The 22059-nt window shown below is 49.3% G+C and overlaps 1 protein-coding gene across 2 annotated transcripts in view; it reads left to right on the top strand.

Moving 5' to 3' along the window:
- The first annotated feature begins 10227 nt into the window (after positions 1-10227).
- EPHA10 (EPH receptor A10) overlaps positions 10228-22059 on the top strand; it is a 50358-nt gene continuing 38526 nt past the window's right edge. For both annotated transcript variants that reach the window (XM_077963053.1, XM_015135730.3), the window contains exons 1-4: positions 10228-10387; positions 12496-12560; positions 13269-13947; positions 21335-21490. In XM_077963053.1, the coding sequence (XP_077819179.1) occupies positions 10282-10387; positions 12496-12560; positions 13269-13947; positions 21335-21490 (1006 nt within the window). In that variant the 5' untranslated portion in view covers positions 10228-10281. The remainder of the gene's footprint in view (positions 10388-12495; positions 12561-13268; positions 13948-21334; positions 21491-22059) is intronic.

Consider the following 22059-nt stretch of genomic DNA (forward strand, 5'->3'; position numbering starts at 1 on the left):
CAGGAGGCAGAGGTTGCAGGGAGCTGTGATTGTGCCACTGAACTCCAGCCTGGGTAACAGAATGAGACCTTATCTAAAAGAAAAAAAACACAAAAAACCCAAAACAAAAATCCAGTCTGGGCTGACCATGGTGGCTCTCCCCTATAATCCCAGTGCTTTGGGAGGCTGAGGCAGAAGGATTGCTTGAGGCCAGCAGTTTGAGAGCAGCCTGGACAACATAGCAAGACCCTGACTCTACAAATTTTTTTTTTTTAAGAATTAGCCAGGTGCAGTGGCACATGCCTGTAGTCCTAGCTATTTTGGAGGCTAAGGTGGGAGGATTGCTTGAGCCTAGGAGGTTGAGGCTGCAGTGAACTATGATTGCACAACTGCACTCCAGCCTGGGCAACAGAACAAGATCCTGTCTCTAAGAAATATTTTGAATATTAAAAAATAAAAATAATAAATAAATTAGAAACTCAATCTGACTATCTTTGTTTTTATTTTATTTTATTTGGTTTGGTTTTAGTTTCTGAGACAGGGTCTCACTCTCACCCAGGCTGCAGTGCAATGTCACAATCAAGGCTCACTGCAGCCTCACCTTCCCAGGCTCAAATGATCTTCCTACCTCAGCCTCTCAAGTAGCTGGGGCTACAGGTGTGCATCACCATGCCCAGCTAGTTTTTGTATTCTTTTGCAGAGATGGGGTTTCATCGTATTGTCCAGGCTGGTCTCTACCTCCTGAGCTCAAGTGACCCTCCTGCGTCAGCCTCCCAGAGTGCTGGGATTACAGGCATGAGCTACGGCACCCGGCCCAATCTTTGTTTTAAAATAGGAATATTTAGGGGTTGGGTGTGGTGGCTTACTCCTGTAATCCCAGCACTTTGGGAGGCTGAGATGGGCAGATGATGAGGTCAGGAGTTCAAGGCCAGCCTGGACAACATGGTGAAACTCTGTCTCTACTAAAAATTACAAAAATTAGCTGGGCAATGTGGTGCGTGCCTGTAATCCCAGCTACTCAGGAGGCTGAGGAAACAGTATTGCTTGAATTCGGGAGGCGGAGGTTGCAGTGAGTGGAGATCATGCCATTGTACTCTAGCCTGGGCGACAGAGCAAGACTCCATCTAGAAATAAATAAATAAAAGGAATATTCAGTCCATTTATATTTAAAATAGTTATTTATACATCTGAGTTTCAAGATATCCTAGTATTTGTATTCTATCTCTCCCACATGTTCGATGTTCCTTTTTTCCTCTCTTCTAGATATTTTTTGATTATTTTTATTATTCCAAATGTTTCTACATTAGCTTGTTAGTAACACATTTTTGTTACTATTTTTCCATGATTACCATGGTAATTACAGCATGCATCCTTGACTTGCTAAAGTTTAACATAAATAATTCTTTTACCACTTCATAGACAATGCAAGTACCTTAAAATACTTTAACTCCATTTATCTGCTCCCACACTGTGTGCTATTTTTGTGATGTGTTTTAATTCTACGTGCATTTAGAACTTCACATGACATTATCACTTTATACAGTTATTGTTAATTTATTTTTACCCACATATTTACTTTCTTTTGATCTTATTTTTTTCCTGGATGTTCGTAATTCTTTTTGAGTTTCTTTTTTTTTTTGAGACGGAGTCTCGCTCTGTTGCCCAGGCTGGAGTGCAGTGGCCGGATCTCAGCTCACTGCAAGCTTTGCCTCCTAGGTCTCTTGCCTCAGCCTCCTGAGTAGCTGGGACTACAGGCGCCCACCGCCTCGCCTGGCTAGTTTTTTTTTTTTTTGTATTTTTTTAGTAGAGACGGGGTTTCACCGTGTTAGCCAGGCTGGTCTCGATCTCCTGACCTCGTGATCCGCCTGTCTCGGCCTCCCAAAGTGCTGGGATTACAGGCTTGAGCCACCGCGCCCAGCTTGAGTTTCTTTTTAAAAATCTCCTTTAGTATGCCTTTAGTGTGGATCTGTGAAGAATTTTGACTGTCATAAAACATACTTATTTTACCTTCGTTTTTGAAGAATATTTTCACTGAGTATAGCATTTTAGATTGATACTTTCTTTTAGCACTTTAAAGATGCCATTCCATCATCTTCTGGATTTTATCATTTATATGAAAGAGTCAGTTGTCAGTCTTTTCACTTTATTTTATTTTATTTTCGAGACAGATCTTGTTCTGTCTCCCAGTCTGGAATGCAGTGGCATGATCACAGCTCACTACAGCCTTGACCTCCCAGGCTCAAATGATTCTCCTCCCACCTCAACCTTCTGAGTAGCTAGGATGACAGGGGCATGCCACTATGCCTGGCTAATTTTTCCATTTTTAGTGGAGATGGGATTTCACCATGTTGCCCAGGCTGGTCTCAAACTGCTAGGCTCAAGTGATCCTCCTATCTCAGCCTCCCAAAGTGTTGAGATGACAGGCATGAGCCACTGTGCCTGGCCTCAGCCCTTTTTTTAAAAAATTGAGACAGTCTTGCTCTGTTGCCCAGGCTGGAGTACAGTGTGCGATCCTAGCTCACCGTAGCCTCAACCTGCTGGGTCAAGTGATCCCCCACTACAACTTCCTGAGTAGCTGGGACTACAGGTGCACACCATCATGCCTGGCTAATTTTTGTATTTTTTTGTAGAGATGGGGTCTTGCCTAGGCTGCTCTTGAGCTCCTGGCCTCAACTGATCCTTCTGCCTTGGCCTTCCAAAGTGCTGGGATTATGGGCATGAGCAACCATGCCTGGCCGAAGTTTTGTGTGTGTGTGTGTGTGTGTGTGTGTGTGTGTGTGTGTGTGTGTGTGTGGAGGGGGCTGTTGTTGTTGTTGTTTCATTTGTTTGTTTGTTTGTTTGTTTTTAAGACAGAGTCTTACTCTATCGACCAGGCTGGAGTGCAGTGGTGCACTCTTGGCTCACTGCAACCTCCGCTTTCCGGGTTCAAATGATCCTCCTGCCTCATCCTCTCGAATAACTGGGACTACAGGCACGTGCCACCACGCCTGGCTAATTTTTGTATATTTAGTAGAGACGGGGTTTTGCCATGTTGGCCAGGCTGGTCTTGAACTCCTGACCTCAGGTGATCCACCCACCTCGGCCTCCCAAAGTGCTGGTATTACAGGCGTGAGCCACCGCACTCTGCCATTGTCAGTCTTTTTTTTTTTTTTTTGAGACGGAGTCTCGCTCTGTCGCCCAGGCTGGAGTGCAGTGGCAATCTCGGCTCACTGCAAACTCCGCCTCCCGGGTTCACGCCATTGTCCTACCTCAGCCTCCCGAGTAACTGGGACTATAGGCATGTGCCACCATACCTGGCTAATTTTTTGTATTTTTAGTAGAGACAGGGTTTCACTACGGTCTCAATCTCCTGACCTCGTGATCTGCCCGCCTCCCCCTCCCAAAGGGCTGGGATTACAGGCGTGAGCCAGTGCGCCTGGCCCATTGTCAGTCTTAATGTTGTTCCTTTGAAGGTAATGTGTGTCTCTCTCTCTAATTGCTTTTAATATTTTTTCTTTGTCTTTGGTTTTCAGCAGTTCTCTTATGAAGTGCTTAAATATAGTTTTTGGTCGAGCACGGTGGCTCATGCTTATAATCTCAGCACTTTGGGAGGCCGAGGTGGGCAGATCACTTGAGGTCAGGAGTTTGAGACCAACTTGGCCAGCATGGCAAAACCCTGTCTCTAATAAAAATAGAAAAATTAGCTGGGCGTGGTGACACGTGCCTGTAATCCCAGCCACTCGGGAGGCTGAGGCAGGAGGATTGCTCGAACCCAGGAGGCAGAGGTTGCAGTGAGCTGAGATCACACCACTACACTCTAGCCTGGGTGATACAGCGAGACTCTGTCAAAAAAAAAAAAAAAAAAGAAGTAATTTTTTTTGCATTTATCCTGCTTGGGATTGATAATGCTTCTTGAGTATGTGTCTTGATATCTTTCATCAATTTTGGAAAATTTTCAAATAGTACTTCTTTCCTATTTTTCCTCTTTCTTCTCTTTCTAGGACTCTAATTCCATGTAGTTAGGCCTTTTTGGCATGGCCCATATGTCTCTTTCTCTCTTATCTATATTTTCAATTCTTTTCTCTCTTCCCATACTGGATCTTTTATGCTGAACCTATATTCCACATCATTAATCCTAGAATTAGCTGTGTCTAACCTGCTATCAGTTCCATCTACTATGCTAAATTCAACTATTATATTTTTCAGTTCTAGGATTTCAATTGCATTCCTTTTTAGAGTCTCCAGGTTTGGTGATTTTGCACTCTTCCACAATTCCAATGCAAAATCTTACTGTTCTACACAGATCTACTCCCATCCTATTGTATCAACCAATAAAATCTCATTTTTGTTTAAGCCAGTTTTATTTGGTTTCCTGTTAAACACAACTGAAAAATCTTAACTGCCATTGCTGAGATATCCCCCTTCATGATATTGTAATGGCAGGCGGCAGCTCCTGGTGTCAGATGCAGACATGACATCCAGAGAAGAAGTGGAATGCTGCCTGTCATCCATCTCTGTTTATTAGGAGTGAAAACTTTTCCTATAATTTCTGATTCAGAAGGCCAGGGTTGTAATCACACGCTACATGGAATGGGATGGGAGTGATTAGCAAATAGCAATCTTTACTTATCCCTGAACTTGGGGAGAGGATCATCTTTCGCTAGCAAACAGCTACAGTAGAAGAACATCCAAATAAAACTGAGACTCTGGCAGCAATATAAAATATGAAAGGGGAAAGCTATTGGGCAAATAATCAACACCGTTTACCATACTAATAGATGTATTAATTTTCTGTAAAGTTGTGTGTGTGTGTAGAAAATATCAGGAATTGTACATATCAGTCTTTAACAGGATTTAAATTTGGGAGGGGGACTATCTGGAATGGAAAGGATGGATATTTTTACCTATACAATTTTCATTAGTTTATATTACTTTGGTGATTTAAATTTAAAAGAACTGCAATCTAAAAATGGGCTGCTTCCAGAATTAGAGCTAGAATAAAAATATAGAGTCAGAAGGCTGGATATGGTGGTTCACATGTGTAATCCCAATGCTTTAGGAGGTTGGGGCAGGAGGATCACTTTAGGCTGGACTTTGAGACCAGCCTGGGGAACATAGTGATACCCTGTCTCTACAAAAGAAAAAATAAAAAGAGTTATGAGCATGGTGGTGCGTGCCTGTAGTCCTAGCTACCCAGGAGGTTGGAGGATTGCTTGAGCCCAGGAGGTTGAGGCTGCAGTGAGCTATGATCGCACCACTGCACTCCAGCTTGGGCAACAGAGTGCTTGTCTCTAATACATACATAAATATATGTATGTCTGTGTATGTGTGTGTGTTGTGTGTATATGTGTGTGTGTGTGTGTGTGTGTGTATCTGTGTGTGTGTGTGTATGTATATATGCATTAGGGAGAAAGAGAGAGAGAGAGAGTCAGAGAAGCACATGTTTGTATATTCCAGTCCCAGTCCTGGCCCCTACACAGTTACTCAGGTGCCAATAGCAGGTTTATCCCTTCTAGGGATTTGGAGGAACAAGGCTATCAGAGCCTGATGCCATCAAATATTTAAACCATTCACCACCCTCCCCTCCCACTCTCAAAGCTGTCTTCACATCATAAATTGGCTTCCAGGACATGTTTTCCTACAGGGAAAGAATGTGCTGGACATGCCATTGTGAGCATTCTGTCCCCCTTGGCAGTTCCATTTCTCATCATAAATTAATACATTGCTTCTCTGGCTCAGATAGCAGGATAGGAGATGGGTTAGTAGGATCTACTTTCCATTCCTCAATAGATAGATTCTCTCTTAATGCTGTTAAAGTCAAGTTCATAAGCCTGGACCATGATGAATTCAAAGTAAATGTCACCTCTGATGCCACTTGGCAGCTGGCCAGCCAACCTGCCCTGATGACATTCCTGTCTCTTCAAGCACATTTCTTTCAGACTCCTGTGCTTTCTAGCCACATTCACCTCAACCAGCTGTCTCTTTCTTTCTCTCTCATTCTGTCTTTTCCTCTACGACTCTCTCTCTCTAATTATATATATATATATATCTTTCTGTCTTCCTACCTCACCACTTAACCTTCCTTTATCCCTTCTTTTCCTTTTTTTTTTTCTTTTTTTTTGAGATGGAGTGTCTCTCTTTTTTGCCCAGGCTGGAGTGCAATGGAATGATCTCGGCTCACAGCAACCTCCGCCTCCCAGGTTCAAGCAATTCTTCTGCCTCGGCCTCCCGAGTAGCTAGGACTACAGGCACACACCACTGCATCCAGCTATTTTGCATTTTTAGTAGAGACGGAGTTTCACTATGTTGGTCAGACTGGTCTTGAACTCCTGACCTCAGATGATCCACTCACCTCGGCCTCCCAAAGTGCTGGGGTTACAGGTGTGAACCACCATGCCCAGACTTCTTTTCCTTTTTCCTTCTGTTTTTTTTTTTAAACCTTAATTAACCATGGGAGTTGATTAATAATATATACCAGAGCTATGTGCCAAGCACAGAGCTAGGCCATATGTAAAAATTATATTCTGACCTCACAATAACTCTGAAAGGTGTTTTTGCTCCTATTTTACACAGAAAGAGGTGGAGGCTCATAAAGGGTAAGTAGTTGTGTTTCATAATCTTAAAGGTTTTCTCTGCTTAATTTTCAAAATTAGTAAATTAAATGCTCTATGCTTCCTTTATCCAAGAAAATACAATTGAGGCCAGGCGTGGTGGCTCACGCTTATAATCCCAGCACTTTGGGAGGCTGAGGCAGGTGGATCACTTGAGGTCAGGAGTTTGAGACCAGCCTGGACCACATGGCAAAATCCTGTCTCTACTAAAACCACAAAATTAGCCAGGTATGGTGGTGTGCACCTGTAGTCCCAGCTACTTGGGAGGCTGAGGCAGGAGAATTGCTTGAACCTGGGAGGTGGAGGTTGCAGTGAACCGAGATCGGGCCATTGCACTCCAGCCTGGGCAACAGAGTGAGACACTGTCTCAAAAAAAAAAAAAAAAAAAAAAAGATGACCCTTTGAACAATAAAGCTCCCACTGCTCTTTGCCTCTCCCCATCCTTCTTCCTGAGATTGGGACTTGACCCTGATTCCTCTGACACAATCTTAAACTTCTTTATAGAGGAGATAACCTTCTCTGTCCAGTCAGGCTCACCATACTTTCTGTATCTGTGCAAAAGGAAGAGGCCAAATCTTCAGCCTCTAGATTTGTAACTTTCAGTAACTTGGAGATGGAGGTTGTGGTAACATTAAATCTGCTCCCTGGAAGGTCACTTTTTATTATTTTGGGTGCTTAATTAAGTTGCTCAGCCACATCAAGTGTCCTCCCCCACGATCCTAGAAGATAGTGAGGTAGAAGTAGAGAGGAGTATGTCTTCCAGCCTACTTCAGTAGAAGTCTGAGAGGAGCAAAAGAGAAAACAAGATGTTTCTGGGTGGGTTCCAGGCCCCTCCACTCTTCTGCAAGGGAGTGAAGGCTGTTTATCTCCTGAAGACATGAATTGTCGGATTTTGGTTATAGGCTGGAGGAGTAGAAGCCACCACTGTATATTCTTAGCTAAAGGAAATATAAAGCATTTAATTTACTAATTTTGAAAATTAAGCAGAGAAAATCTTTAAGATTATGAAGCAAAACTACTTACCCTTTATGATCCTGCCAAGGATCAGAACATGGCAGCAGAGAAGTCCCAGGTCCAGCTGCGTGTCCAGACCCTGTTGGATTCAGCACCATGGATAGAAAGCCCAAAGCTGGCTGGAGGGCTGAGGGTTCAACGCCAGGGACAGATACCACCCCCTGCCCCCACCCCCAAATTTCACCAGTCTCCACTGCTATTCCTGGGAGGAACCTAACTCTAGCCATTAGTTAACTGGCCCCCAGCACTTAAATGTCCCGATAAACAATGGGTTGGTTTCTTTCTAAGGCCCTCCGGAATTTTACTGAGCTGTCTGTTCTGCAGCTTCCTGATAGAGTGGGGTCCGCCTTAGAGCAACTCTTATTAAGATCCAGCTGATTTGCATATATCTGCATTCACTGGGGCTTCTCCATTCTGGTTTTATTATAAATGAATTGCTCAGAGGAAGAAAGGGAAGGATTATTTCACGACTTTTCGTCCTCTTCTTTCCACCTATTCCTAGGGTCTCCGTCTGGAAATTCACCCCAGATGCCTGAAGGTGTGTATGGTGGAAGAGGGTAGAAACCAGACTCCAACAGTCAGATGTTTGCCAGAGCATCCTATGTAGATTTCCCCGGGTAATTTCCCCCATCTGCTTGGTTTCTGAAAGGTCCTTCTCAGGTTCAGAGGAAGTCTGTATTTTGTTTTAGCACCTAGGGTCAGAACCTCTGGGTTGAAGTCCCTGGAGCTTCAGTAAGAAACCCTGACTAGTGCCTTAGAGCCTGCTAAGGGGATGGCACCTGGTTCTAAAGAGGAGTGAGGGATGGTGGAGTGAGGACTCATTTTGAAATGAAAGGAGTCCCGGGTCTCTAAGCAGCTTCTAAAAATACCATCTCCCAGAGCTGGAGAGAGGGGGAGGGGAGAAATCGAGCGTGAGGAGAATGAAGATGGAAAGGGGGTGGCAGTGTGAGAACCCTTCCTCAGGTAGGTCTGGTTTTAGAGGTTCCACCTGCATCCAAGGACTGGAGGGATGCCACACCTCCTTCTGCTTCCTCAGCGAGCTTGTCTCCCGTAGTGTCCAAGCCACAGCCTCTCCTGATGACTTTTCTTTCTGCAGGTAAAGAAGACCAATTCCTCCCACCTACTTCTCCTATTGCTACTGTCCAGCAAGTATGTCTGAGTGAGCACGTGTGCATTTACTCACACACATACACACGAACACACGCAGAAATGGCACATGAAAGCAGGTTGTAAATGGCCAGCGATCTACGATGCCAGGAATCCTCCTTACACTCGGTATTCAAAGAGGTATGGACTGTGGCAGAGACAGAGTGGTTCACCAGGCATCTGCAGCACAGAGCATGGCGCCCAGTGAGGGCTGGGTGGAGGGGTGAGGGATACATATATGCAAAAGCACAGACACTCAGACCGCAGGGGCCAAGTAGTCACAGGATTCACATTCACTCTCGAGGCTTCTTAGGCTATGTTCGCTTCCAAATAGAGAGGGGGTGGGTGCCCCAGGAAAAGAGCTCGGAAAAGCCACGAGGTGGGTGGAGCTTTCTCCCCTCAAGTTCAGCCCAGATGGTGGCGCTCAGTAGCCGCCTCCCTCGTCCTGGAGGGCCCCAGCCCTTCCCACCACCAAAGTGTTAAACCCTCAGCTTGCACAAAAATGACCTTCACTAGACAGAGGTCGTGTTCCACGTTTTCTTGCGGCTTCTTCAGTGCCGGCTGAACTCTTCCAGGATTGCTCCGCCTCTCTCGCAGGAATCTCCAATTCCTGGCGGCTGTGCTGTTCACTAGTCCCCTGGGGTGGGCGGAGTGGGATGATCAAAGAGGCGAACCCCCGACTCTGAGCAGACTGAGGACAGGGGTGGTTGTGAGGTGTGCTGCTTGTGTCTTGACAGCAGGAGCAAGAACCTGAGGAACAGATCGTTCATGCAAAACCACCACCGCCCCCATCCCAGCGTCCACATGGTTTTCCAGCCTCGGCAGCGCGCTGGTAGGGCGGGACCCCGTCCCTCACTTTGCTCTCCTTTCCCGAGCAGCTCCCGGGTTCGGGTTCGGCCCCTCCTTCCTGCCGCTGTGTGTGTGTGTGTGTGTGTGTGTGTGTATGTGATGAGGGCGGGAAGAGAAAGGGGAGGGATGAGCCAGGAGACACCAGGAGCCTCAGACACAGGAACAGACCTAGGGCAGGGAGATAGAAGAGCTCCCCAGAGCTTGGGGTCAGGACATAAAGCTTCAAAACCCCCAAGTCCTGGGAACAAGGGAGCTTCCAGACTAGCTCAGAGGCTGCAAGTGTCGCTGCCTCCCCGAGGGTCGTCCCTCTTTAAGCCAAGCCCACGTTGCCTGCCTACTTCTCAGGAATGAGGAGCTAAGGTTTAGCGCTCTGGGCCACCGACGCCAGCTCATCCCCCTCGCTCAGAAGCCCCGCCAGCTCCCACGGCTGCCCCACCCCCCACGGTTTGGGGATCTGCGGGACCCCTTCCTTTCCCCACCAGTTGGGTGTTCCGCCCCTGGCCTATGAAACTCCACCTTCCCACCCTCTGCTGGCGGGGATTGGTGGGCATCCCGCGGCGGTGCCTAGTGATTGGTCCCCATGGATGATGGCGAGCGGCGAGACCCCGCCCCCAGCTGGCGCTGGGGTCTGGGGGCACTGCTCAGCGGTGCTAGGCTGGCGCGGCTTGAGCCGCCGCCGCACTGACAGCTCGGTCTGCGGACCATGGAGACCGGCGCCGGTCCACACCCGCTGCGCCTGTTCCTCTGCCGGATGCCGCTCTGTCTCGTGCTGCTTTTGGGACCCTGGCGGCCTGGGACCGCCGAGGAAGGTGAGAAGACTGGTGGGCTTTGCTCGGAGCCTGGCATGCCAAAAGATAGGGGGTTGGGGACGGGGGTTCTGCGGGAAGGAGTCATTGGAGAGACTAGAGTCTGTACTGGGGCTTGAAGCAAGCAGGCAGCAAAGAACTGGAGAGACAGAGAAAAATGTGGCCAAGCAATAGCGAAGAGAGGGGCGCTGAGGAGCTTGGGGGCTGGAGACCCGGGAGGTTGGGGAAGAAAGAGACCAGGAACCGCGGGAGCCAGAGGCAGAGGTCCAGCGGCCGCCGGTGAGACGGACAAGCTGAGTGATTGGAGGTGGGAGGTGCGGGGGCGGGGAGATGAAGAGTGGAGACAGGGAGATGCGGAGGTGAGCTCGGAATATGGAAAGACCGGACGGAGCCCGGACCACAGGGGCTAGGAGACCACAGTGTGGCCAGCATGAGGTGGAATGCTGGTCGAGGGGGGCTGGGTCCGGGCGCTGCCCGAAGTGCAGATCATGGAACTGTCCGCAGTGCTGAATTCTGAGCGTAGTCTACCGGGCGCGCTCGGCGTTGCCGGGTTTGAGGCTGTCGGCGATACTGGAGCCCGCGTCTTGCCGCTGATTGTGCATTTGGGGGAGCTATACGCTCAGTTGAATCCAGAGGCGTCATATCCAGGTGCAGAATCCGGAGGAGCTGGAATCTGAGGCGTTGACCGCGGGGTTGGTCGGGGCCCTGGATGGCTGATGCCTTCCAGTGTGCAATTCCGATGTGCTGTCAGTTGCGCGGATCTCGGAAAGCTGTCGGCGGTCCTGCCCACAGTCGCTGATGCCTCTGGAGAGGCCCTCACCTTGGTGGCCCACCCCCTGGCTTAAGCTCCAGAGGGTAATCTTCCAAGACTGCGGGATGTCCTGGCCTCCTGTCTCTGGTCTGCGGGCTCTGCTGTCCAAACCAGTTTCTGTGATCCATGCTGAGCGGTTGCAGGCTGCTGATCCAATGCCTCCTGGGGGAATAAAGGGACTCCAAGCTTCTCTGGTAGGAAGGGTCATAGATGTATACATAAAAGGACCCCTGACATTCTTTCAAAAGCAGTGGAAGTGACAGCCCCTGGGAAAAGGGCTGGCTGAGGAGAAGAGAGATTTTATTTCTCCAGTTGTTAGCAGTATCTCTCTACATTGTTTTCTCAGAGGCCCAGGGAGTCAGACTAAAAATGTTCAAGTCTTCATGCCTGGGGACCACCGACCTCAGAAAAACCCCTGAGTGGGAGTGGATTGGGGGGTATATACAGGAATCCCCTGATACATTCACTACTCACTTTCTCTATCTTTCTAATTGACACTTAGTTATAACTTTGGGAATCTAAGAAGGCTGGGGAGAGTCACTGACTCCCACCCCAATCTGAGAGCCAACCTTAGAGTATTTGCCATGGACCCTGTAGAAGGCTGAATAATGACCCCCACCCCCAATATGTCAATATCCTAATCCCTAGAACCTGTGAATGTTACCTTCAGTGACAAAAAGGACTTTGCATATGTGATTAATGATCTTTTGAGATGGAGAGATTGTTTTAGACTATTTGGAGGGGCCCAATAATCACAATCGTCCTTGTATGAGGGGTGCAGGAGGAGTCAGAGTCAGAGGAGAAGGCAGTGTGATGACTGAGGCAGAGATTAAAGTGATATGATTTGAAGATGGAGGAGGAGACCACAAGCCAGGGACTACAGGCGGCCACCAGACACTGAAGATGGTAAGGACATGAATTCTCCCCTCAGAGCCTCCAAAAGAAAACAGTCCTGCTGACACCTTGACTCTAGACCAGTGAAAGTGGCTTTGGGCTTCTGACCTCCAGAACTGTAACAGAAAAACAATATGTTGTTTTAAGCCACTGTGTTTGTGGTAATCTGTTACAGTAGCCCCAGGAATTGAATACAGGCTCCTTCCCTACTGACTGTGGCTACCTCTCTCTGGATTTGAGCTATTCACACCCCCTCCTGGGGATTTATGAAGTAGGAAAAACTTGTCCATATCATTTGTCACATTTTGCATTCTCTCAGCAAATTTACAGGGACTTCACCAAAGGATTCCACTCTCTTGCTAAACTGACCTCGATTTCTGACATTTCTGTCTTCCCCTCTCCTTAGTCATCCTTCTGGATTCCAAAGCCTCCCAGGCCGAGCTGGGCTGGACTGCACTGCCGAGTAATGGGGTAAGTGCACAGGTGTCCCTCCCTGTCCCAGGGATCCTCTGGTGGTCCAGGACACAGTCTCCTCAGCTCCTCATGTTTACGTCAGACAAAAGTGCTCCTCAGAGTGTGTGGTCTCCAGCAGCCCTGGCTTCAAGCCAGAGTTGCCTATTAGAAAACATTGAGTCTTCAGGCAGTTAGACAGTCCAAAAAAAAAAAGTGAATAAGTGAGGACAGAACTGGCTGTCTAGGAACAGAAACCTGGCATCCAGATGGAGCTAATACAGGACAGTGGCTTGCACATAGTAGTAGATCCTCCAAGAAATGTTGTTGATTGATTGACAGAGCAAGCAAGACTGGGAGTCCTAAAAGAGGCTTGTAGACTTGGGGTAGGGGTGGGATGATGTGGGCTGTAACAGCAGCCTGGTGGAGTGCAAAGGGCACTGGTCGGAGAGTCAGGAGACTACAGGCACCATTCCTAGCTCCACCACTAACTTGATGTGCATACCTGGTCAAATCGCTGTCACTCTGGGGCCTTAGTTTCCCCATCTATAAAAATAAGGATTGGGATCATTTGTTTCCAAAGTTTCTCCCAGCGCTGCATCTTACAATTTCCGGGGAATTTCCGGGGTGTGCATGGTGGTGAGAGAGAAGTCAGGAGTCACTGCTAGCGCTCCACCTCCTGGAAGCACGTTGGCTCTGGGCTGCCCACCCCTTTATTCTTGTCCCCAGTGGGAGGAGATCAGTGGTGTGGATGAACACGACCGTCCCATCCGCACATACCAAGTGTGCAATGTGCTGGAGCCCAACCAAGACAACTGGCTGCAGACTGGCTGGATCAGCCGCGGCCGCGGGCAGCGCATCTTCGTGGAGCTGCAGTTCACACTCCGTGACTGCAGCAGCATCCCTGGCGCCGCAGGCACCTGCAAGGAGACCTTCAACGTCTACTACCTGGAAACTGAGGCCGACCTGGGCCGCGGGCGTCCCCGCCTAGGCGGCAGCCGGCCCCGCAAAATCGACACGATCGCAGCGGACGAGAGTTTCACGCAGGGCGACCTGGGTGAGCGCAAGATGAAGCTGAACACAGAGGTGCGCGAGATCGGCCCACTCAGCCGGCGGGGTTTCCACCTGGCCTTTCAGGACGTGGGCGCATGCGTGGCGCTTGTCTCCGTACGCGTCTACTACAAGCAGTGCCGTGCCACTGTGCGGGGCCTGGCCGCGTTCCCAGCCACCGCAGCCGAGAGCGCCTTCTCCACACTGGTGGAAGTGCCCGGAACGTGCGTGGCGCACTCGGAAGGGGAGCCTGGCAGCCCCCCACGCATGCACTGCGGCGCTGACGGCGAGTGGCTGGTGCCTGTGGGCCGCTGCAGCTGCAGCGCGGGATTCCAGGAGCGTGGTGACATCTGCGAAGGTATCCAGCCGGTTGGGGGCCGTGGGGTGGGAGTGTAGAGCGTAGGTGGCAATTGAGAGAGAGTGTGCCCTAGATGAGGAGAGGCGGGGGTGGGGTCGGGATGCAGTGAGAAGCCTTGGACTCTGGAGCGCAAGGAAAGCCCTGAAGTTTGTGGAGTTTCCAGTGGGTCCAGTCAGGGCCAATGAGTGAACGTACTAGGAGGTGAAATTGACTAGCTAAGGAGGCATTAGGGACCTATATCTTAGGCACCTCACACAGGCCTTCTCGTTTATTTTCATGGCAATAAAGGAAGTCTTTTTTTTTTTTTTTTTTTTTTTTTGATACTGAGTCTCTCTTGCTCTGTCACCCAGGCTGGAGTGCACTGGCCTGATCTTGGCTAACTGCAACTTCCACCTCCTGGGTTCAAGCGATTCTCCTGCCTCAGCCTCCTGAGTAGCTGGGATTACAGGCATATATCACCATGCCCAGCTAATTTTTGTATTTTTAGTAGAGACCGGGTTTCACCATGTTGGCCAGGCTGGTCTCAAACTCCTGACCTCAAGTGATCCACCTACCTAGGCCTCCCAGAGTGCAGGGATTACAGGCATGAGCCACCTCGCCCAGCCTAAAAGAAGTCATTCTTTTTTTTTTTTTTTTTTTTTTTTTTTGAGACGGAGTCTTGCTCTGTCGCCCAGGCTGGAGTGCAGTGGCGCGATCTCGGCTCACTGCAAGCTCTGCCTCCCGGGTTCATGCCATTCTCCTGCCTCAGCTTCCGGAGTAGCTGGGACTACAGGCGCCCGCCACCATGCCAGGCTAATTTTTTTTGTATTTTTTAGTAGAGACGGGGTTTCATCGTGTTAGCCAGAATGGTCTCGATCTCCTGACCTCGTGATCTGCCCGTCTCAGCCTCCCAAAGTGCTGGAATTACAGGCGTGAGCCACGGCGCCTGGCCAAGGAAGTCATTCTTATCTCTATTTCACAGATGAAGAAACAGAGCCTCAGAGGGATTAGTACCTCACTTGCAAAGTTAGGAAATGGGGAGTTAGGACTTGAATTCAGGCTTGCCCAACTCTCACATTCTTTGTATGACACCATGCGGTCTCCCCTGTGCATAAGGAAGAACTCTACAACAGCCCAAGCTTCAGACTAGTGGGATTGGTAGCATACAGAGAGGAATATCCCAGTCACGGACCACATACTTGGAGTTAGAGACTGGCAGGGGGATTTTTATGCTGGAGAGAGGGATTGGGAGGTTGCACTAGATGGTTACTAAGATCACATCCCACTCTCTGAACTACAATCAGTGTGCTCCCTGGGGGAGATCCTTCATGTTGAGGGTTTTGCTGGGTTCTTAGGCTGGTGGGGGCATTAGGAACAGACCTCTCATTCTCTCTCCTGCCTGTGGCTTTGGACCCAGAGGGTGAGGATGGGGTTATGAATGTGTATACTTAATATAGAAAGATCAAGGTATGCTTTTTCTAAACCATGTCCTTTTCTGGGTGCCAGGGCAACAGAAATGAGTCAGACATAGTCCCAGCTCTCAAGAAGTTCACAGTCTAGATGGAGAGACGCAAAAATTTAAAAATCACAAGAGGGTAAATATATGCTATAACAGAGGGATACACAGAGTGGTGGGAAGACGGGAGGAAGTGACTAAATTTGCTCTCATCCCTTTGTTCAATCATCCATCCAATATGAATTGAGGATGTGCCAGCTGCATTTATTGAGGGCTTATTATATGTATATAGATGAATGCCACCATCTCCTCTCTGCAGAAATTGTAATTTAGTGAAAGACTGGGAGGCATGAACCTTCCTGAGCTCCCCAGATATAGTTAGGATCCACCTCTGTACTCCCCAGTATTCACTGAAAACTATTTCTGTACTTACCCCATGGTATGCAGTGATCTACTTATGTGTGTTTTCATCACTAGATTAAGACCTTCTTTTATTTTTTTAGAGATGGGGGTCTGTCTATGTTGCCTGGGCTTGAGTGTAGCAGCTATTCATAGGCATGATCATAGTGCATTACAGCCTTGAGTTTTTGGGTTCAAGCATTCCTTCTGCCTCAGCCTCCTGAGTAGGTGGGACTACAAGGACCACACACTAGTTTAGGAACTTCTTGAGCTCAGGCACTGGGCCTTCCTAGTGTCAGCAGCCCCAGCATCCATAACAGGATAAGCCATATGGTAGGTGTTCAGTGAAAATGCATTGGGTGAAAAAGTGGCTACTACAGGGTGTGATACATAAACAGAGAGCTAAGGAAGCATGGAAGGGAGAACCTAATTCTAAGCATGGAGAAGGCCTCCCAGAGAAGACTTCCCAGGGAAGGTGAGAAGGTCCTTTTTCCCAGGCAGCCTAGAGCATTCTAAGCTTAGCAATTGCATGCAGAAGCATGGAGGCAGGAAGGAACACAGCATGCCTGGGCCTATGTAACTAAATGTGGTTAGAGCAGAGGGCATGTGGGGGTATGGGAGTGAAGTGTTGGGGATGAGAGGAGCAGGGGGAAATCGTGAAGGGCCTTGAATGTTGGGATAAAGAGCTTAGACTTTATGCTTTAGGCCAATGGGGAGGATTTGAAGCAGGGATCTGACATGCTCAGATTTGTATTTTCAAAATATCACTCAAGCTGCAATTGCAAAGAAAGGATTGAAGAGGGAATGATTGGGAGCCAGAAGATGAAGAAGGAAGATGGTGCAATAGTGCAGGAGAAAGAGCACAAGGGCTGAACTAAGATAGTAGCAGAGATCATTGAGAGATGAGGATAGATGGGATCATGAGTTAGCAGCTACAGCACTTAGTGACCATGTGTTACAGGAGGAGAAAGGAGTCCACTTTGACTTACATGCTACTGGGGATTGAATGGACAGAGGGATAATTCACTGGGGTACAGAACACAGGACACGGATAGACACATCATATTTATGATGTCCATGGTGCATTCCAGTGGAGGTAGCTAGAAAGTGGGTCTGGAGCTCAGCAAGAGAGAGACAGTACTTGAAGCTGTGGGTGTGGTTGGGACAGACCAGGCAGAATGTGTGGGGTAAGAAGCCAAGAGGGCCAACAATGAAGACTCATAGAATAGCAATATTAAGGACAGGTAGAAAATACAGAGCCCATTAAAAAGGCTAAGAGGGAGTGGTCAGAGTATGGAGGAGAACCAGGACAGTGTGATATTATGATAGCCAAGAGAGATAGAGGTGTCCAGGAAGGAATGGCCTACAGAGTTGGGAAGCAGTCAGGTAAGTTGAGGGTTAGAAAGTGCCCAGTTGGTGGCCTTGGTGAGAGCAATTGCAGCTGAGTGATGGACAGAGAGACCAGGTTGCAGTAGACTGAGGGATGAAGGAAGTTGAAGAGCTTGAGTCAGGGAGTCTAGAAGCCTGGATTTGAATTAGGAGAAGAGGAGGTATCTCAAGGAGAACATTGGGTTGAGAGAGGAGTTTTATTATAGATGGGAGAGACTTGTTTGTATGCTGAAGGACAAAGAGCCACTGGGGTACCAAGTGTGTATATGGGCATATCCCCATCCCAGTCCCAGGAGACAGGAGTATTTTATTACTGATGTGGGCTAGAATTGCTGGTGCATGTTGCTAATAAAAAGCAGGCCAGATTTTAGTCAGTTTTATTATTGTTTTTACACACTCTTTATTTTGTGCCCTTATTGCCTGCACCCAAAAGGGAACACTTTTTACTGCTTCACTACCAAGAGGGGAGACGACTGATGGAATGTAGTCTTCGATGAGGTTAAAGGGAGAGATCCAGGGTGGAGACAGAGGGGCTGGCCTTCAACAGGAGGTGGCTCATTCCCTCCTCTAGGACTGAAAAGGAGGAGGAGATGGGAGATGGTTGCGGATGGGGGCATTTGTGTGTTTTGATGGGCAGATGTTGAGGGAATTACCGACTGATGGCATCCGCTCTCCCTATAAGGTGGGAGGGAGGGCATCTGTACAAACGGACAGTAAGGTCCTTGTCTGTTTTATTCATTGCTGTGTATCTATAGAGCCTACCTAATAGACGCTAAAAACTATTTGCTGAATGAATGGGTCAGGAGTGAGAGGAGGAGGTTTCTCTGGGAAATGAGGGAGAAAGAGAGAGAGAGACAAAGAGACTCAGGAATCCAATCCATGTCTGATGAGACCAGAAAAAGGCCACTTGTAATGGCCTCAGCTCTGCCTTGGGGAGTGGGCAGCTGGGGACAATGCCAAGGAAAGCTTCACAAGGGAGATGTTATTTGAACTGGGGTTTGGAGAAGTATAGAAGTTTGCCAGGAGAAAAGGGATATAAGGAGTTATAGAACAAGACCCAGAGATGTGAAAGGATGAGCTCAGTGTACCATGGGTAGAGTGGTTGGCAGTGGGGAGCTGTTGGAGGATATTAGGAAGGGAAGAGAAATGATTGGATTTGTATTTAGAAAGTTAAGGCCTTCCAAGTGCCTTCTGCAGCTAACACGGGCTCCCCTCTAAAAGTAGATGGATAAGGGGTAAACAGAGCTAAGATGTTCTTTTCCACTTTTTGTTTCTCTTTAGTGACCTTGACTTTTGTTCTCCCTCTGTTAGCCACTAGAGAAATTAGTGAAAGAACTGGGGTTTGCTTTGGGGGAAAAAAATCAGGGCATGTAACCAGTATCTTTAATTCTCTGCTAAGGCCAGGTGCAGTGGCTCACACCTGTAATCCCAGCAATTTGGGAGCCCAAGGCAGGAGGATCGCTTGAGCTAGGAGTTCAAGATCAGCCTGGGAAACACAGGGAGACCCCATCTCTACACACAAAAAAATTAGCCAGGCATGGTGGCACAGCATGCCTGTGGTTCCAGCTACTTGGGAAGCTGTGGTGGGAGGATTGCTTGGCCCCAGGAGGTGGGGGCTGTAGTGAGCTATGATTGTGCCACTGTACTCCAGTCTGGGCAACAGAGCAAGACCCTGCCACAAACAAACAAACAAACAAACAGAAAACAACTTAGTGGGATTGCCTTGGAGCCAAGGGACCTAAGCAGATATGTTCTCTAAGGCTCCATAGGGCACAATGAGCCCCTGTGATGGGGTGGCACAAGGGGCATTACAGACAGGGAAGCTAATGTGGGCTCATCCTAAGAGGCACTTTCTGCCAGCATTGTTCAACAAAGGCGGCCTCAGAAGCGGGTGAGTGCCTCATGATAAAGTATGTGACAAAGACTGTGGCTACTGCTGGGAAGCTGCCGGAGGACCAGGCCAGTGGGAGCTGAGCTACATTATCTCTGAAGTTCTGACCTTGAAGAGAGGGAGGGGCTGGCAGTCAGGAATCCCTGAGTCTGCTCTTCAGCACAAACTCCTTCTAAGCAGAGCCTCACACAGCAGAGATACCACTGTGGTCACTGATGGGCCCACCCACCTCTAGCACAGCAGCCACCCTCATACACTTGTGGGGAGGGAGCCTCCAGCATTCTTCCCCTTTTGCTGTGAAACCCTGTGAACAGATCATTTATCTAGGCTCTCACTTGCTCTCCTATTTCACAACAGAGGTGGGCAGGGCATGGTTATTATTCCTATTTGACCAATGCTTCCTTGAGGCCAGAGAGGCACAAGGAGTGGCCCAGCCAACACTAGAACCCAAGCTTTCCAAGTCCCAGCCTGGGTCTCTGCTACCCACCAGACCACAGGGATAGTTGGCCCTTGCTCTGTTCTGCAGGCAGAGGAGGCTTCTGAAGGCTCCTGGGCTGCCAAGCCCCTCCCCAGAGTTGTGTTGCCCAGAACTCTGAGCGAGATGGACCCTCTCAAACCTATGCCTTCCAGACAGTGGAAATCCTAGTCCCCTCCCCTCTTCTGCCACACAGGCGGAAAGTTCTTCCCAAGGGCTAGCCTGCACCCTTTCTGTTGTACTGCGTCTTCTTGGAGCTGGAGAGCAGCCAGCTAGACTAGAGGACAGGGCCAGGGAACAAGGTGAGGACCACCCAAGCTCTGAGAGGTAGGGCCGGGAGCCACCTGGCCCAGCTGGTGAGAAATTTGTTTAAAGTGGGTGTTTAGCAGTTATCACTTAAGGCCTGTGGGGGAGGAACAGTAATTACTACCATTATTGTGAAAATGTGGTTGGTACTGGGCTAGGTAGTTCACATGTTTTATCTCAATCCTCCAACAACCTTTTTGAGGTAGGTACTCAACACAAGGCTCAGAGGGGTCAACTGATGTGCTCAAGGCCACACAGCAAATAAGTGGTGTGACTCAGCTACAAACCCAGGTTGTTCAGGTAGAAACACTTGTGATCTTAACAACCTGTGTTCTGAGAAGTGAGAGAAGCAAACTGAGTAGGTGTCAAGACTGGAACTAGGTCTGACTCATGGTCGAGGGAACTTTTACTGGCCCTTCTCTCTCTACCCACCCCCCTCCACCTGGTTGGCTTTACTTTCAGTTGGGAATTTATGACGCACTAACTGTGGTGGTGGGAGGGTGTGTGTGTGTGTGTGTGTGTGTGTGTGTGTGTGTGTGTGTATGCGTGCTTGTGTGTTTGTCCCTGGGTAACTGTGGAACAGCTCTTGGGGCACCTCTCCTCCCCTCTCTTCCTCACAGCAGGACTGCAGAATTTTACTCATTTTCTTCCAGTGGTCCTGAGGGTGGTGTGATGTGGGCTTGGGTTGGAATCCCACAGGCTGTGGGACAGTAGCTGTAGGCAACTTCACCTCTCCTAGCGTTAGCTCCCTCATTTTTAAAAGGGGATAAAGGGCCAGGCACAGTGGCTCATACCTGCAATTTCAACATTTTGGGAGGCCAAGGTGGGCAGATCGCTTGAGGCCAGAAATTCGAGATCAGCCTGGTCAGCATGGTGAAACTCCATCTCTGCTAAAAATACAAAAAAAGTAGCCAGGCATGGTGGTGCACGCTTGTAATCCCAGCTACTCAGGAGGCTGAGGCAGAAGAATCGCTTAAACCTGGGAGGTGGAAGTTGCAGTGAGTGGAGATTCGGCCACTGAACTCCAGCCTGGGTGATAGGAGACTCAAAAATAAATAAATAAATAAAATAAAAAGAGGATAAAGTATATAACCTCACAGATGGTTGTGAGGATTCAATGCATTAATAGACGTAATTTAAAAAATAATACATAGAGACAGGGTTTGGCCATGTTGTCCAGGCTGGTCTCCGACTCCTGGGCTCAAGTGATCCTCCGGCTTTGGCCTTCCAAAGTGCTGGGAATACAGGAGTGACCACCGCGACCGGCTGAAAGTAAAATGTTGCAAAGCATTCCGAACACACTGAGCATTTTCTAAGGGTAGGAAATGGGTTGTTCAGGAGTCACTCCACGGGGCAGTGCTGACTGGAGTGGCTGAGTTCCCTGTTTTTCTATCGCAATTTGAGGAGATAAACGCTGCCCTAACCAGGCCAGTCAGGAAAGTGGGGAGAAACTGTGGAGGAGCCCCCTCTTCTCACCAGCCATGCCCTGCAGCCTGTCCCCCAGGGTTTTACAAGGTGTCCCCGCGGCGGCCCCTCTGCTCACCGTGCCCAGAGCACAGCCGGGCCCTGGAAAACGCCTCCACCTTCTGCGTGTGCCAGGACAGCTATGCTCGCTCGCCCACCGACCCGCCCTCTGCTTCCTGCACCCGTGAGTCCCCCTCCAGGCTGCACTGCGGAGGGTGGGTTGGGGGGTGGCCAAGGAGGAAGGCCTGATCCAGGTGGTGGTGAAGGCAGGGGTTCCGCACTGGGGCCTAGGAGGGCGGACATGGGGGCCAGCGCCCGGAAGGCGGGGTATGGGGAGCGGAGCCTGGGCGCGCCCTGGGGGCCAGGGCCTTTGATGAGAAGAACCAGAACAACTGCGAGAGTCCAGACGGAGGATGGGGTTAGGATGCCTGGTGGATCACTGAGGAGAGCGCCCCTCCGCCGCCCTCTCCTCACCCTGCCTACCCTCCAGCCGAAAGGGGGGCTCCCGACCTTCCTTCGCACCATTGGTTCTTGGTCCCCATGCTCCCATCCTCCGCTCCTCACTAACCTCCTCCCAAATCCTCACCAACCGCCCCACCACTCTCACATTCCAACCTCCCAAGGGATCCCACGCCCCCATCCCCGACCCTTCCCTGGGGGAGGGGCGAGCCCCTGCTCCCGCTCGCCCCGGGCTCATCTGCCCTCGACCCCTCACTGACTGACCATGTCTGTTCCAATGTCCTTGACTGAACC

This window comes from Macaca mulatta, chromosome 1 (assembly GCF_049350105.2).
Source record: "Macaca mulatta isolate MMU2019108-1 chromosome 1, T2T-MMU8v2.0, whole genome shotgun sequence".
Lineage (NCBI taxonomy): Eukaryota > Metazoa > Chordata > Mammalia > Primates > Cercopithecidae > Macaca > Macaca mulatta.